Source organism: Nerophis ophidion, linkage group LG01, assembly GCF_033978795.1.
Source record: "Nerophis ophidion isolate RoL-2023_Sa linkage group LG01, RoL_Noph_v1.0, whole genome shotgun sequence".
NCBI classification, from domain to species: domain Eukaryota; kingdom Metazoa; phylum Chordata; class Actinopteri; order Syngnathiformes; family Syngnathidae; genus Nerophis; species Nerophis ophidion.
The window spans coordinates 44216152-44232817 of record NC_084611.1 but is presented as its reverse complement, the minus strand read 5'-3'; the positions used below and the strand labels follow the sequence as shown (position 1 = coordinate 44232817).

The window sequence follows — 16666 nt, the reverse complement described above, 5'->3', positions numbered from 1 at the left end:
AATGGAGGAGGCTGATTTGAATCATTTGAAATCGCATAAAGGGAAGAAGATTAAGAGCTATTCAGTAGGATTTAAGGTCCAATATATTGAGTATGCTAAAAAGAACAGTAAGCAGCTATGTTTTATTAATATACCGTAGCTGCGTGTGTCAAATATGGGTCATTAAATAACTCCCGTCTCCTGGTGGTAGAGGGCGCTAGTGATCCACCTTGCGACTACTCGGCTGCAGAAGAAGTGACAACAAGCAGCAAGAGTGAGCAGCGATCGTTTATTTTTTCCTCTTGCTTGCACTTTTAACATGGAGGATTACATATCTAAAATAAAACAGTTTTCTAAACTGGACTTTAGATCGAAGCAGGAGATAATAAAGGAAGATCTACATCGAGACAGAGAGAATTTTAAAACTGAAGAAAGATAAGGAAGACTTCTATAAACAAGTTACCGATGCTTTTGATCAGAAGGAGCTGCGCATGGACTTCATTTATAAGTAAAGGTAAGAGCATAACAAGTTTTTTTAAAATTAAATGTGCTTTTCATGATGGTATCCTTACATCACACTCAAATTTATAAGCGCAGGCCTAAATTTACCGCATGCCTTTGGTAAGCGCCAGAGTGAGAAGAGGTTTTAAAACAATTAGCGCATGCTTGCCTTTACCGCATGCCTTTGGTGAACGTCGGAGTGAGAAGAGGTTTTAAATTAATTAGCACCCAGGCGGCAATTCAAGGAAATATGGTAAACACATATAAATGTATGTATATATGCATAAAGTATATGTATGTACTGTATATATGTATATACTATTTTTGTAAAACATATCTCCATGTATTCATACATATATTCATACATATATACATGGACTATACATGGGCTTCACGGTGGCAGAGGGGTTAGTGCGTCTGCCTCACAATACAAAGGTCCTGCAGTCCTGGGTTCAAATCCAGGCTCGGGATCTTTCTGTGTGGAGTTTGCATGTTCTCTCCGTGAATGCGTGGGTTCCCTCCGGGTACTCCGGCTTCCTCCCACTTCCAAAGACATGCACCTGGGGATAGGTTGATTGGCAACACTAAATTGGCCCTAGTGGGTGAATGTGAATGTGAATGTTGTCTGTCTATCTGTGTTGGCCCTGCGATGAGGTGCGACTTGTCCAGGGTGTACCCCGCCTTCCGCCCGATTGTAGCTGAGATAGGCGCCAGCGCCCCCCGCGACCCCGAAAGGGAATAAGCGGTAGAAAATGGATGGATGGATGGATATATTTGAATAAAAAAGGAAAATATGAAAATAATCTGAGATAAAAGTGCTGAAGAAGAGAAAGTGACCTGAGATGGAGCCCAGCAGCACGTCGGTCTTGATGCAGCGATACACGTAGTCGTAGCTCTGAGGCTTGAGAGGCGAGCCGGTGGACAAGATGGTGTGAAGCGACTGCAGGTTGTGGGATTCAGCTAGCAGAGAATACAAATATATAAATCAGTTTCAACAAGCAAGTTCTTCAAGTGTACAAACATTTAAACAGGTTTCGAAGGAGCCAAGTGTTGGCGACGCGGCGTGCAGGGCACCTCCACAAGGAGAAAGGCAAGGCGTGGAAGCGTGCAGGAGACAAACAAAGAGCTGACATAACATTCAGGGAGAAAAGATCCAGGATTTGGGCCAAGGTGGAGCTCCTGAGGTGAGGCAGGAATATGACTACGTCAGCATTTATCAGTCCCATCCTTGCTCCTAGAACCGTTTTCAACATTGAGAACATAAAGCCCGTGGACACATGCAGGAGTCCTTTTTTAATCAACCACGCATTTATAGTTTCTCTGAAGTAATAAATTGTCAAAAATCAAGAATCCTAATGAATGGATTCTGAATGGAGTCATTACCCTAATAAGCTTATCTTAATATTGTTGATTTATTTTAGATGTTTTTATTTTTCAAAAAATAGACAAAATATCTATGTTTTATTCATAGTCACTAATTTGTATGCAAGAATGCGGGGGTTTGGGGTGGACATTAGGGGTGTGAATATTTGGGCGTTTAATGAACCAACCTGATTCCCATTCCTGGGGGTGATGAATCCATTCAGAATCAAGTCCCGATTCAAACCTAAATTTCATGACACTTTTTCCAGGCAGGTTACAGGCTAGAAAAGCTCCTTCTTGTTGCATTGAGGTGGCCAAAAAACACACGCGCAAGCACGCACACAGCAGGCACTCTTGCAACCTCCTACTATGCCTCAAACTTTAAAAAAGAATTTATTAAAAAAATACTAATTATTTTTGTTTTGTTTTTAATAAGAATCAATTTTTTTAAATACCTTTTCAGCCCATTGCCACGCAAACAGAAACAACTTTTCTCACCTGCAACCTGTTTTGAAAAGGTGTCATTATAATTATTATACCAAAGTACGGGAATTGGTTTGAATCGAGAATCCAGTTAAACTTAGACAAACTTAATTGATCCACAAACGACATTTGTTCTTTTTCTCTTTCTTTTTTTTTTGGTTGAAACGAGAATCCATTCTGAATCGAATCTCTAGGAATCGTAACAAATGGTTGGGTGTGTCGAGGCACATGCACAACACACACACCTGAACCTAGAAAGACGCCAGCATGCGACCCTCTTCCCGGAAGCGACCGCACACACATGCATGCATGCACGCACACACACATACGCACACGCGCAGACGCACACATAAACACACACACACACACACACACACACACACACACACACACACACAGCAGGCACTCTTGCTACCTCCCACTATGCCTCCAGGTGTCCAGTCCAAATGTCAGCCCAGGGAAAAGGGCCCCTCCATTGGGGCAGCCAGTGAAGAGTTCCCCCCAACTCAGCCCCACCGGAGGCATGCTTTCACACACATGCACACACCCATGCACGCGGGGTAAACCGTTGGTAGCTCATCGGAGACCCAAGAGTTCATGTTTGTGTTGATCAAAGTGCTCCACTTAGTCGAGCAGTCATTACATTTATGGACGCCATTTACGGGGTTTTAGACGAGTAGCAGGAGGATGTAGAAGTTAAAAAAAAAAAAAGGTAAACCAAGGAAAGGGTGGCAGGACAAAAGCTCCTGTGAGGAGGCTTTGCGGCGCAGCGCAGTCACGGAGGGTCGCGGCCAGGAAGATTAGCAGGCGGCTAACAAGCGCTGACACAACTCTGATGATCTCCAGAGAGCTGCAACACTAAAAGCAATTAGCCGCTGCTCTCCATGACTCATGAATAACCATAACTGGCCTTTTATGCATTTGATTTAGTGTCAAGTAGGAGAACAAACTGTTGATGCACGCACTAATGGCTGCAGGGCGTTAGGAGGCACACCACGTCGCTAGTAGCAACATTATCGCCTCCATCTGCTCTCATTGTCCGAGCTGCTATCTGCTGTCTGTACGGGTGTTGTTGTGTCGGCTCACCGGGTTTCATGTTCCTCTCCTGGAGCACCGACAGCCACTTGGCCCCCGTGCCGAAGACGGTGATGCTGTTCACAACAAGGACAGAAAGATAAGACACCGTCAGATAGAGGACCTTTTACCCTCAACCCTTTTAAATAGTCACGTTACATATGGCGTCGCAGATAACCATCCTACTTCTGACACCGCGGTCATGGTTTGCCCTGCTGTGTTTACAACTGTAGAAACATTACACTCATCCCCCCTTCCAGAGACGGATGTCCCACACCATCCAATCATCATGTTCTGATTTCATAGCTAATCATCCCCCTTCTGATACCAGTCATAGGGTGCCCTATTGTATTTAGAACTGTAGTGACATTACCCTCCTTTTTCCAGAGACGGATGTGCTCATGTCCCACACCATCCAATCATCATGTTCGGACTTCATAGCTAGTCATCCCACTTCTGACACCAGTCATAGTGTGCCCTATTGTATTTAGAACAGTAGTGACATCACACTCCTCCCCCTTTTATAGACAGACCTGTGTCCCACACCATCCAATCATAATGGTCTGACTTCATGGCTAACCATCCCACTTCTGACACCAGTCATAGTGAAGTGAATTATATTTATATAGCGCTTTTTTCTCTAATGACTCAAAGCGCTTTACATAGTGAAACCCAATATCTAATTTTTACATTTACACCAGTGTGGGTGGCACTGGGAGCAGGTGGGTAAAGTGTCTTGCCCAAGGACACAACGGCAGTGACTAGGATGGCGGAAGCGGGGATCGAACCTGCAACCCTCAAGTTGCTGGCACGGCCGCTCTACCAACCGAGCTATACCGCCCCACAATAGTGTGCCCTATTGTATTTAGAACTGTAGTGACATCACACTACTCCCCCTTTTATAGACAGGCCAGTGTCCCACACCATCCAATACTAATGGTCTGACTTCATGGCTAACCATCCCACTTCTGACACCAGTCATAGTGTGCCCTATTGTATTTAGAACAGTAGTGACATCATACTCCTCCCCTTTTTATAGACAGGCCTGTGTCCCACACCATCCAATCATCATGTTCTGACTTCATGGCTAACCATCCCACTTCTGACACCAGTCATAGTGTGCCCTGTTGTATTTAGAACAGTAGTGTGATCACACTCCTCTCCCTTTTATAGACAGGCCTGTGTCCCACATCATCCAATTATAATGGTCTGACTTCATGGATAACCATCCCACTTCTGACACCAGTCATAGTGTGCCCTATTGTATTAAGAACAGTAGTGACATCACACTCCTCTCCCATTTATAGTTAGGCCTGTGTCTCACACCATTACCATTCAATCATAATGGTCTGACTTCATGGCTAACCATCCCACTTCTGACACAAGTCATAGTGTGCCCTATTGTATTTAGAACAGTAGTGACATCACACTCCTCCCCCTTTTATAGACAGGACTGTGTCCCACACCATCCAATCATAATGGCCTGACTTCATGGCTAACCAAACACTTTGACACAACAATCATGGTGTGCCTTATTGTGTTGAAAACAGTAGTGACATCACACTCCTCCCCCTTCTATAGGCGGGCCTCTGTCCCACACCATCCAATCATAATGGTCTGGCATTATGGCTAAACATCCCACTTCTGATACCACAGTCAAGGTGTGCCCTATCGTATTTAGAACTGTAGTGACATTACACTCCTCCCCCTTACATAGGTGGGTGGACCCATGTCCCACACCATCCAATCTCCATGTTCTGACTTCATGGCTAACCATCCCACTTCTGACACAAAAGTCATGGTGTACCCTATTGTATTTAGAACTGTAGAGACATTACACTCCTACCCTTTCCAGAGACTGATGTCCCACACCTTCCAATCATTTAGGTCTGCCTTCATGGCTAACCATCCCACTTCTGACTCCACAGTCATAGTGTGCCCTATTGTGTTTGGAACTGTAGTGACGTTACATTCCTCCCCCCTTCCAGAGACGGATGGACCCATGTCCCAACACTATCCAATCATCATGTTCTGACTTCATGGCTAACAGTCGCACTTCTGACACCAGTCATAGTGTGCCCTATTGTGTTTAGAACAGTAGAGACATCCCACCAATTCTCCTTCCAGACACAAGCCCATGTCCTGCACCGTCCAATCCTCATGTTCTGACTTCATGGCTGACCATCCCACTTCTGACACCAGTCCTAGTGTGCCTTATTGTATTCAGAAATGTAGTGACATTACAGTCCATCTTAAAGAGACAGCTGTGCCCATGTCCTACACACCATCCAATCATCATGTCCTGACTTCATGGCTAACCATCCCACTTCTGACACAAAAGTCATGGAGCGCCACATTGTATTTAGAACTGTAGTGACATTACACTCCTCCCCTTTCCAGAGACAGATGTCTCACACCTTCCAATCATAAAGGTCTGCCTTCATGGCTAACCATCCCACTTCTGACACCAGTCATAATGTGCCTTATTGTGTTTAGAACAGTAGTGATGTCCCACTGCTTCTCCTTCAGAAACGGGGTAGTGTCCTACACCATCCAATCATCATGTTCTGACTTCATGGCTGACTATCCCACTTCTGGCAACAAAGTCATAGTGTGCCTTATTGTATTTAGAGCTGTAGTGACAGTACACTCCAGCTTCCATATACAGATATGCCCCTGTCCCACACCATCCACTCCTCATGTTCTGACTTCATGGCTAACCATCCCACTTCTGACACCAGTCATAGTGTGCTTTGTTGTATTTAGAACAGTAGTGACATTACACTCCATCTTAAAGAGACAACTGTGCCCATGTCCCACACACCATCCAAACATCATGTTCTGACTTCATGGCTAACCGTCCCGCTTCTGACACCAAAGTCATAATGCGCCCTTATTGTATTTAGAACTGTAGTGACATTACACTTCTCCCCTTTCCAGAGACGGATGTCCGACACCATACACTCATCATGTTCCGACTTAATGGCTAACCATCCCACTTCTGACACCAGTCATAATGTGCCTTATTGTGTTTAGAACAGTACTGATGTCCCACATCTTCTCCTTTCACAAACGGGGTAGTGTCCTACACCATCCAATCATCATGTTCTGACTTCATGGCTAACCATCCCACTTCTGACACCAGTCATAGTGTGCCTTATTGTGCTTAGAACAGTAGTGACATTACACTCCATCTTAAAGAGACAACCGTGCCCATGTCCCACACGCCATCCAAACATCATGTTCTGACTTCATGGCTAACCGTACCGCTTCTGACACCAAAGTCATAGTGTGCCCTTATTGTATTTAGAACTGTAGTGACATTACACTCCTCCCCTTCCCAGAGACGGATGTCCGACACCATCCACTCATCATGTTCCGACTTCATGGCTAACCATCACACTTCTGACACCAGAAAGCAGTTGCAATGAGTCAAGAAAAAGAACATCTCCCTAATGATGAACATCACATCTTAGTGAAGCAGGCGATGCTTGCTAGCATTAGCGAAGAGGAAAAGTGAGGGTTTATGATGCGACGCGATCTCAGCGCTCTCCCTGAACTAATGCGGCGCTGGATTTGCTTCCCCTTAAATCCCCACACAGCGAGCCTCCCTCGCTGCGTAAAGGGCACGGCAAGCAGACGCCTCTCGCCCTTCATCCCATCTGCTCCAGTGGAGCTGCTCGGCAGACTCCATCATTGTTTAAATATAAACGAGGACGAGCGCCTGTTCAGCGGAGCGTAGGCAAGAGACGAGGGATAACCAAAGGCAAAAAAGCCATCAGGGATCAACTTTGGGTTGCGCAAATATTAAAAAGAGTCAAAGATAACAGAGGACGGAGCAGCTTTGGGAGGCGAGTCTGGCGGAAGGTACCGTGGAACTTCCATGGTTTGTTCACCAAAACCTTTGTATAGTGACGCAAATTTCTCCTCCGGAAACAATGTAAACATGAATAATTGGTTCCGCCCTCGACATAAGTCTATTTTTTATTGACTTTGAACACAATAAAAAGTGCTACACATTATATCAAACATAATTAAAGCTGCAAGCAGCAATTGACGGGACCAACTTTTGCTGGCGTTTCCTGCCTTTACCCATTCAACATATCTTTAACTGCATATAACCTACCTTCCCTGCATCATGGGGTCACACTGGTGCACCTTTTTTTCCACCCATACACGCTGGTGCTTCCTGCCATCACCCAGACAACATATCTTTACCTGCACGGTACCTACCTTCTCTGTATCCTGGAATCAAACTGGTGCCTCCTTATTTCACCCAGTCAACATATCTTTACCCGCACAGTACCTACCTTCTCTGCATTGTGTGGTCACGCTGGTGCTTCCTGCTTTTAAGCGACCATCTTGAGACGGCAGCAGCGCAGCAGCATCAGTTCAGCAGTTCTTTGAAGGCACGTAAAATCAAAACCGGAGCAGTTAGAAAAACTCTTTCATCAACTTTTAATCAGAAGGGATCAATCTCTTTACTGTGCTAGTTTGAAGCAGACACAACAAATGCGCTCAGAGGAGATAATGTTTGAAAAAAGGGGACGTTTTTTTACAAAACTTTTGTTTTGAAGGGGTAATTGCCAACTTCCTGTTGATTTTTGCTGAAGGACTTCAATGAATGAAATGTAGGTCTAAGTGAGAGTTTCATGTCTCTACGACTTTCCTACCGGAAGTTACAAGCAGTTTTGTCTGTGTTTTCTTCCCAAGAGCAGTTTTGTCTGTTTTATTCCTAGGGGGCGCTAGAGCGCAATTCGGAGTTTTGGGTTTTTGTTTTTTTTATTAGATCGCAATTTTCACCAGTCCTGATGTGTGTGTCCAATTTGGTGAGTTTTGAAGCATTTTAAAGGGGTCAAAATACAGTTCAAAGAGGCAAAAATGACATTTTTTAAGAGACTTTTTTTTAAGGGGTTTTTGCCAACTTCTTGTTGATTTTTGCTGAAGGATGTTAATGAATGAAATCTAGGTCTAAGTCAGACCTACATAGAGGTTTTTGTTTCATGTCTCTACGACATTCCTAACGGGAGTTACAATCAGTTTTGTCTGTGTTTTTTCCTAGGGGACGCTAGAGCGCAATTTTGAGTTTTTTTTTTTTTTAAGGGGGTCAAATTATGGGTTGTACTTGTAAAGCGCTTTTCTACCTTCAAGGTACTCAAAGCGCTTTGACATTACTTCCACATTTACCCATTCACGCACACATTCACACACTGATGGAGGGAGCTGCCATGCAAGGCGCTAACCAGCACCCATCAGGAGCAAGGGTGAAGTGTCTTGCTCAGGACACAACGGACGTGACGAAGTTGGTACTAGGTGGGGACTGAACCAGGGACCCTCGGGTTCCGCACGGCTACTCTCCCACTGCGCCACGCCGTCCTGAATTAAATTACAGCTCAAAGAGGCGGCGGAATAATAAAGAATAAAAATATAAATAATAAAACCTTAGAAATACAATAGGGTTCTCTGTCCCAAAGGGACATTCGGTCCCTAAAAACAACTTTTTCTTTATTAACACGCTGAACTGTTGCCAACACACACAAGTCCCTCTGGTGCCCTCACAAACAATCGGAAATCGCACAAATACTTAACCTTCACGACCACACTGTTATGATAATAAACACTTTAAAAAGGCAAACCCAACCCACTTTAAGGAGCGGAAGAGAGAAGGACATAGAGGCATATTTCGGGCGATGGAAATGTTCGTAAATCAAACAGTTTGCAAATAGTGGGGTTCTTAAATCGAAGTTCCAAGATATCTTTTTTCAGCGTGAACGCTGACAACAAGCTGCTCTCACTCGGGTTAACTAAGGAGAATGAGCTCCTGTCCGTGTTCAGCTTATTCTCGGTGGTCGCCATGGTAACCGCTGCTGTCAATCAAAAAAGGGGAGGTGAGATGGTAATTTTGTTGAAAAACCACTGAAATTATCTGCATTTAAAAGTACAATAAAAATAAAAAAATTAATCTTGTCTTTTATTGTTTCATTTTGATATTTTTTATTTATATTTTTTCATTTTATAAAAAAAATACAAATAAAACATTTTTTTTTTTTTAAATAAAATAAAAAATAAAAAAACTTTAAAAAAATAGTCAAATATTTAGCCCTGGGAGGAGAGTCTTCAAAAACGCAGCACAGCGTGGGGTCTCTATTTTATTATTACTGCCGCCATATTGTTCAAAACATAACAATCACTAACATTTTCGGCTTCTATGGTCTTCATAACAGTTTCCTTCTGTGATGTTTCCATTGGGTCATAAAAGAATAAATCAGTTGACTTTTTTTTTTTGCACCATGACTAGGGAAGGTTGTTTTCATTGGATCATAAAATAATAATCCAGTGAGCAAGTTGTCTGTTGACATTTTGTGTTTGTTGCGTTTTTTGTTTTTGTTTTTATTGGGTCATAAAATAATAATTCAGTGGGCAAGTTGTCTGTTGACATTTTGTGTTGATTGCATTTATAGTTTGTTTTCTCACCATAACTAGGGTAGGTTGTTTTCATTGGATCATAAAAGAATAATTCAGTGAGCAAGTTGTCTGTTGACATTTTGTGTTTGTTGCCTTTTTTGTTTGTTTTTATTGGGTCATAAAATAATATTTCAGTGAGCAAATTGTCTGTAAATATTTTATGTTGGTGTATTTTTTTTGTACAATGACTAATGAAGGTTGTTTTCATCGGGTCATAAAATAATAATTCAGTGAGCAAGTTGTCTGTCGACATTTTGTGTTTGTTGCGTTTTTTGTTTGTTTTTATTAGGTCGTAAAATAATATTTCAGTAAGCAAATTGTCTGTTAACATTTTATGTTGGTTTAATTTTTTTGTACAATGACTAGGGAAGGTTGTTTTTATTGGATCATAAAATAATAATTCAGTGAGCATGTTGTCTGTTGACATTTTGTGTTGGTTGCGTTTTTTGTTTGTTTTTATTAGGTCGTAAAATAATATTTCAGTAAGCAAATTGTCTGTTAACATTTTATGTTGGTTTAATTTTTTTGTACAATGACTAGGGAAGGTTGTTTTCATCGGGTCATAAAATAATAATTCAGTGAGCATGTTGTCTGTTGACATTTTGTGTTGGTTGCATTTTTTGCACCATGACTAGGGAAGGTTGTTTTCATAGGATCATAAAATAATAATCCAGTGAGCAGGTTGTCTGTTGACATTTTGTGTTTGTTGTGTTATTTGTTTGTTTTTATTGGGTCATAAAATAATAATTCAGTGGGCAGGTTGTCTGTTGACATTTTGTGTTGGTTGCATTTTTAGTTTGTTTTCGCACCATGACTAGGGAAGGTTGTTTTCATTGGATCATAAAATAATAATTCAGTGAGCAAGTTGTCTGTTGACAATTTGTGTTTGTTGCGTTTTTTGTTTGTTTTTATTGGGTCATAAAATAATATTTCAGTGAGCAAATTGTCTGTAAACATTTTATGTTGGTTAAATTTTTTTGTACAATGACTAAGGAAGGTTTTTTTCATCGGGTCATAAAATAATAATTCAGTGAGCAAGTTGTCTGTCGGCATTTTGTGTTGGTTGCATTTTTTGCTTGTTTTTGCACCATGACTAGGGAAGGTTGTTTTCATTGGATCATAAAATAATAATTCAGTGAGAAAGTTGGCTGTTGACATTTTGTGTTGGTTGCGTTTTTTGTTTGTTTTTATTAGGTCATTAAATAATATTTCAGTAAGCAAATTGTCTGTTAACATTTTATGTTGGTTGAATTTTTTTGTACAATGACTAGGGAAGGTTGTTTTCATCGGGTTATAAAATAATAATTCAGTGAGCAAGTTGTCTGTTGACATTTTGTGTTTGTTGCGTTTTTTGTTTTGTTTTTGTTGGGTCATAAAATAATAATTCAGTGGGCAAGTTGTCTGTTGACATTTTGTGTTGGTTGCATTTTTAGTTCGTTTTCGCACCCTGACTAGGGAAGGTTGTTTTAATCGGGTCATAAAAAAATAATTCAGACCACAAGTTGTCTGTGAACAAGTTGTCTGTTGACATTTTGTGTTAGTTGCAATGTTGTTGTTTTTTTACCATGACTAGGGAAGGTTGTTTTCATTGGGTCATAAAAGAATCATTGAGTGAGCAAGTTGTCTGTTGGCATTTTGTGTTGGTTGGATTTTTAGTTTGTTTTCGCACCATGACTAGGGAAGGTTGTTTTCATCGGGTCATACAAGTGAATGCTGCGCACTGATCCATTCAAGGAATAATCAAAGGCCATTGACTCACTCGATGGCGACAAAACGGCAGCATCCAGGCACTGTTTCAAAACTAATGTGCGGGCAATATTTCCTCGTTCAACTCATGACGTTTCGCGGGCCAAATTGAAGACTTCGGCGGTCCATAGTTTGGACACCCCTGTTCTAATCCGTTAATGATATTGTTTTTGTGAAGACTGTTTCCCTGAAAATATTTGACCCTATTAAGAGATTAGGGTCAGCAAAAAGCAAGTCTGACTAAGTGTAAATGTCAATTATAGGACATCAGAGTCCAAAAGACAGGAAGCCTCAAGGAGAGTTTAGGACTCGGACAGATTCAGCCCCAATTAAACGGTCCGGCGTGGACTCGCAGGACGAGAGCGTAAGAATGTTCCTGTCAGCCAATCGCAGAGGCGTACTCCCACGGCGGCACTAAGGCAACGTCAGCACCTAATTGGTTGGAAGAGTCCGTGGCAGCTGAAAAGGTTCCATCCATCTTGGTGTCATCGCTCGTCTGCACCTTGATGGCCGCCGTTACTCCGCAAAGCTCGTTAACGCCGTTACCCAGTCGGAGGTTTACGGCTGAAGAAGACGGAAATAACTAGAAGCACATTTGGAGCTGGTTAGTCAGCGGATGTGGTCGCGGCGTTCACGTCACGCGCTTTTTCTTTGCTGACGGGACTTCTACAGCCTCCACTTTTGCTGACCACGGCACAGTTCTCCCCTGACGGCCGACACAAAGCACCAGAATGCTCGAGGAAAACGCGACGGGAATCCCCCCAAAAAATGACAACGTGAGTGTGAAAGTGAAAGGTTGGCGCGTGTGAACGCAGCAAAGTGCTGTTGGCATTGTTGTCGGCTGTTTTGGCGACACGAGACCTCTGCTCGCATTGGAATAAAAAGACGCTTGAAAACAGGAAGTCAACAAAGTTGCCACTTTCATCATTATTATCACGGTATTGTTGGATATAAGCACTTAATACACACTTATCAATTTTTATTAAAAAATATATATAATTATATTTATGTTATGTTATTATTATTTATATATATATATATATATATATATATATATATATATATATATATATATACATATATATTTATATAAACACTCATGCACACTTATAACCAAGTTAAAAAAAAAGTATTTTATTTTATCATTTTTTTTTATATATACAAGCACTCATCCACACTTATAATCAAGTTTTATTTAAAACATTAAATACAATTACATGTTTTTTTATACAAGCACTCATGTACACTTACAAACAAGTTTTATTTAAAAAATTAAATACAATTAATTTCATTTTTTTATGTAAGCACTAATGCGCACTTATAACCAAGTTTTATTAAAAAACCTATATACAATCAAATATTTTCTTATATATATATATATATATATATATATAAAAGCAGGGGGGGCTGCCTACATATGTGGTCCTCTCCAAGGTTCTCATAGTCCTCATTGTCACCGACGTCCCACTGGGTGTGAGTTTTCCTTGCCCTTATGTGGGCCTACCGAGGATGTCGTAGTGGTTTGTGGTGTGGTTTGTGCAGCCCTTTGAGACACTAGTGATTTAGGGCTATATAAATGAACATTGATTGATTGATTGACTCACGCACACTTATAACCAAATGTCATTTAAAAAAAATTAAATACAATTATTTATTTTTTATACAAGCACTTAAAAAAAAATATATATATATATATATGCTGCAATGAGGTGGCGACTTGTCCAGGGTGTACAGCGCCTTTCGCCCGATTGTAGCCGAGATAGGCACCAAATATGGATGTATAAATATATATATATATATATATATATATATATATGTATATATATATATATATATATAAGCACTCAAGCATCCATCCATCCATTTTCTACTGCTTATTCCCTTTTGGGGTCGCGGGGGGCGCTGGCGCCTCTCTCAGCTACAATCGGGCGGAAGGCAGGGTACACCGTGGACAAGTCGCCACCTCATCGCAGGGTCAACACAGATAGACAGACAACATTCACACTCACAATCATACACTAGGGCCAATTTAGTGTTGCCAATCAACCTATCCCTAGGTGCATGTCTTTGGAAGTGGGAGGAAGCCGGAGTACCCGGAGGGAACCCACGCATTCACGGGGAGAACATGCAAACTCCACACAGAAAGATCCCGAGCCTGGATTTGAACCCAGGACTGCAGGAACTTCGTATTGTGAGGCAGACGCACTAACCCCTCTGCCACCGTGAAGCCCAGCACTCAAGCAGTTTCATTTAAATAATTAAATACAATTACTTCAATTATTTTATAGAAGCACTCATGTACACATATAAGGTTTTATTAAATTAAATACAATTAAATGTTTTTTTTATTTTTATATAAGCACTCATACACACTTATAACCAAGTTTTATTAAAAAATAAAATACAATTTAAAAAAGCCACACAATATTTATTCTTGGCAGAATGAATATGTTACATACCGTAAATTCCGCTAGTTTTTCCCCACACTTTGAACCCTGCGGCTTTTAAAATGGTAGTACAATTGCTCCATGTGTGATGTCTGCAGGAGTGTTTTCATGCATATTTGTACGTCTTGACGTAATGTAATAAAGCTCGCATCGTTAGCATTAGCTAATATGCTAACACATTTACGGGCGCCTGTGTTAGTGTTGTTAACTTAAAACTTCATTCTCCTTGTATTGTTTCCACAAAGACGACGAGTTCATAGTGGCTCCATGACCCGTTGTTTGGTTGGCCGTTTTACTGGTATTTGGAAACAATTAAATAAACATTTATGAAATATTTCTGTGTAAACAACTCATCTCAAAACGTATATATCTGTGGCTAATAAATGGAAAATATTTTCTTTCTTGTAAAACATTGTGAGTGCGACTTATATACCGTCGTTAGCATTGTTAGCTTTAGATAATATGCTAACACGATTAAGGGCGTCTGTGTTAGTGTTGTTAACTTACAATTGCATTATTTTAGTATTGTTTCCACCAAGACGTCAGTGTGGAGTTCATAGTGGGTGAGTGACCATGACTTGTGTTTTGTTTGATCAGCCGTTTTACTGCCATTTGGTAAATAAACAATAATGAAATATTTCTGTGTGAACGTATATATCTGTGTCTTATAGTATATATGGAACAAATATATTTTTCTGGGTGCTTCATATATACCGCTGCGCTCTATAGTCCAAAAAATACGTTCATATCAGCTCCAAATATCATTTATCGGCCTCCATGACGACTATAATTGGTGTCGGTCCTGATAAAAACATTTCGCTCAATCTTCAGTTCCCGAAAGTCACTTCCCCCCTGGCGTTCTGCGCCCCACTCGGGGTCATTTTGCAACCTTAAAGACGCTGCCGGCCCGGAAAGATGTGAGGTTTTGTCCAAGTGGAGGCGAGGCCTTGGCAAACTCACCCCAACTGGTCGGTCAGGTTCCAAAGCACGCTCGGGGTGGGCATGAGGGGCGAGCCGTCATAAAGGACCACTGAAGCTCCCACTGCCAGAGCGGACACCAGCCAGTTCCACATCATCCAGCCCGTCTGACACACACACACACACACACACACACACACACACACACACATTCTTGTAATAATAATAATAATAATAACACGTACGTAATATGCAAATATAAAAAATGAGTTGTAATTGCACAGGAAAAAGGTCACAATTTCACAAGTAAAACAAAAAAATGTTGGCAGTGTTATAATAAAAGTCCTAATTTTACAAGAAAAACTGAACGTTTGTGCAATATTATTATAAAAGATGGAATTTTACTCAACAACAGTCGCAATTTTAAAAGTAAAGCTTCACATTTTGGCAAATTTATGAAAAGAGTCGTCATTTTACTCGACAAAAGTCACACATTTTACAATTTTGGCAATATTAAAATAATATTGGGAATTTCACTTGGCAAAAGTCATAATTTTACTCCAAAAATTCCAATGTTTTACAAGAACAACTAAGAAAAAAAATTGGCAATATGGTGATAAAAGTCAGGATTTTTTATGGCGAATGTCACTGTTTTGCAATAAAAAGCAACAAAGGACAAGCGGTAGAAAATGGATGGAATTTTACATTTAAAAAAGTAATAATTTTACGAGAAAATATTGCAACGTTACAGAAACAGAAAGAATATGAGAAATAGCTCCCAATTTTATTAGAAAAAAAGTCGACACATTGTGAGAAAAAGACTGCCTACATTTTTTTGTTAGTAATTAGTTTTTAATCGTCATTATTTATTTCAAGTTATTACAGTATGTCTCTATATACAGATGTATTTATTTACCGTATTTCCTTGAATTGCCGCCGGGGCGCTATTTAATTTAAAACCTCTTCTCACTCCGGCATTTACCAAAGGCATGCGGTAAAGGCAAGCATGCGCTAATTATTTTAAAACCTCTTCTCACTCCGGCACTTACCAAAGGCATGCAGTACATTTAGGCCTGCGCTTATAAATTTGAGTGTGATGTAAGGATACCATCATGAAAAGCACATTTAATAAAAAAAAACTTTATTATGGTCTTACCTTTACTTATAAATGAAGTCCATGCGCAGCTCCTTCTGATCAAAAGCATCAATAATTTGTTTATAGAAGTCTTCCTTATCTTTCTTCAGTTTTAAAAGTCTCTCGGTCTCGATGGAGATCTGCCTTTATTACCTCCTGCTTCGACTGAAAGTCCAGTTTAGAAAACGGTTTTATGTTAGATATGTAATCCTCCATGTTAAAAGTGCAAGCGAGAGGAAAAAATAAACAATCGCTGCTCACTCTTGCCGCTTGTTGTCACTTCTTCTGCAGCCGAGTAGTGGCAAAAAGGATCACTAGCGCCCTCTACCACCAGGAGGCGGGAGTAATTTAATGACTCATATTTGACAGACGCAGCTTCGATATATTAATAAAACATTGCCGCTTACTGTTCTTTTAGGACCTTAAATCCTACTGAATAGCTCTTAATCTTTTTGCCTTTATGCGATTTCAAATGATTGAAATCAGCCCTCTCCATTTTGAAAATGATGACGGGTGAAGTGTAACTCGTGACGTGACGAGTTTGACCCGGTGGAAA

The 16666-nt window shown here is 40.7% G+C and overlaps 1 protein-coding gene across 1 annotated transcript in view; it reads right to left on the bottom strand.

Moving 5' to 3' along the window:
- The window catches only part of aacs (acetoacetyl-CoA synthetase), a 78177-nt gene that overhangs the window by 28441 nt on the left and 33070 nt on the right, over positions 1-16666 (bottom strand). The window contains exons 10-12 of the mRNA XM_061904852.1: positions 15018-15142; positions 3412-3476; positions 1318-1440 (exon numbers count right to left, since the gene is read on the bottom strand). Coding sequence (XP_061760836.1) covers positions 1318-1440; positions 3412-3476; positions 15018-15142 — 313 coding nt within the window. The remainder of the gene's footprint in view (positions 1-1317; positions 1441-3411; positions 3477-15017; positions 15143-16666) is intronic.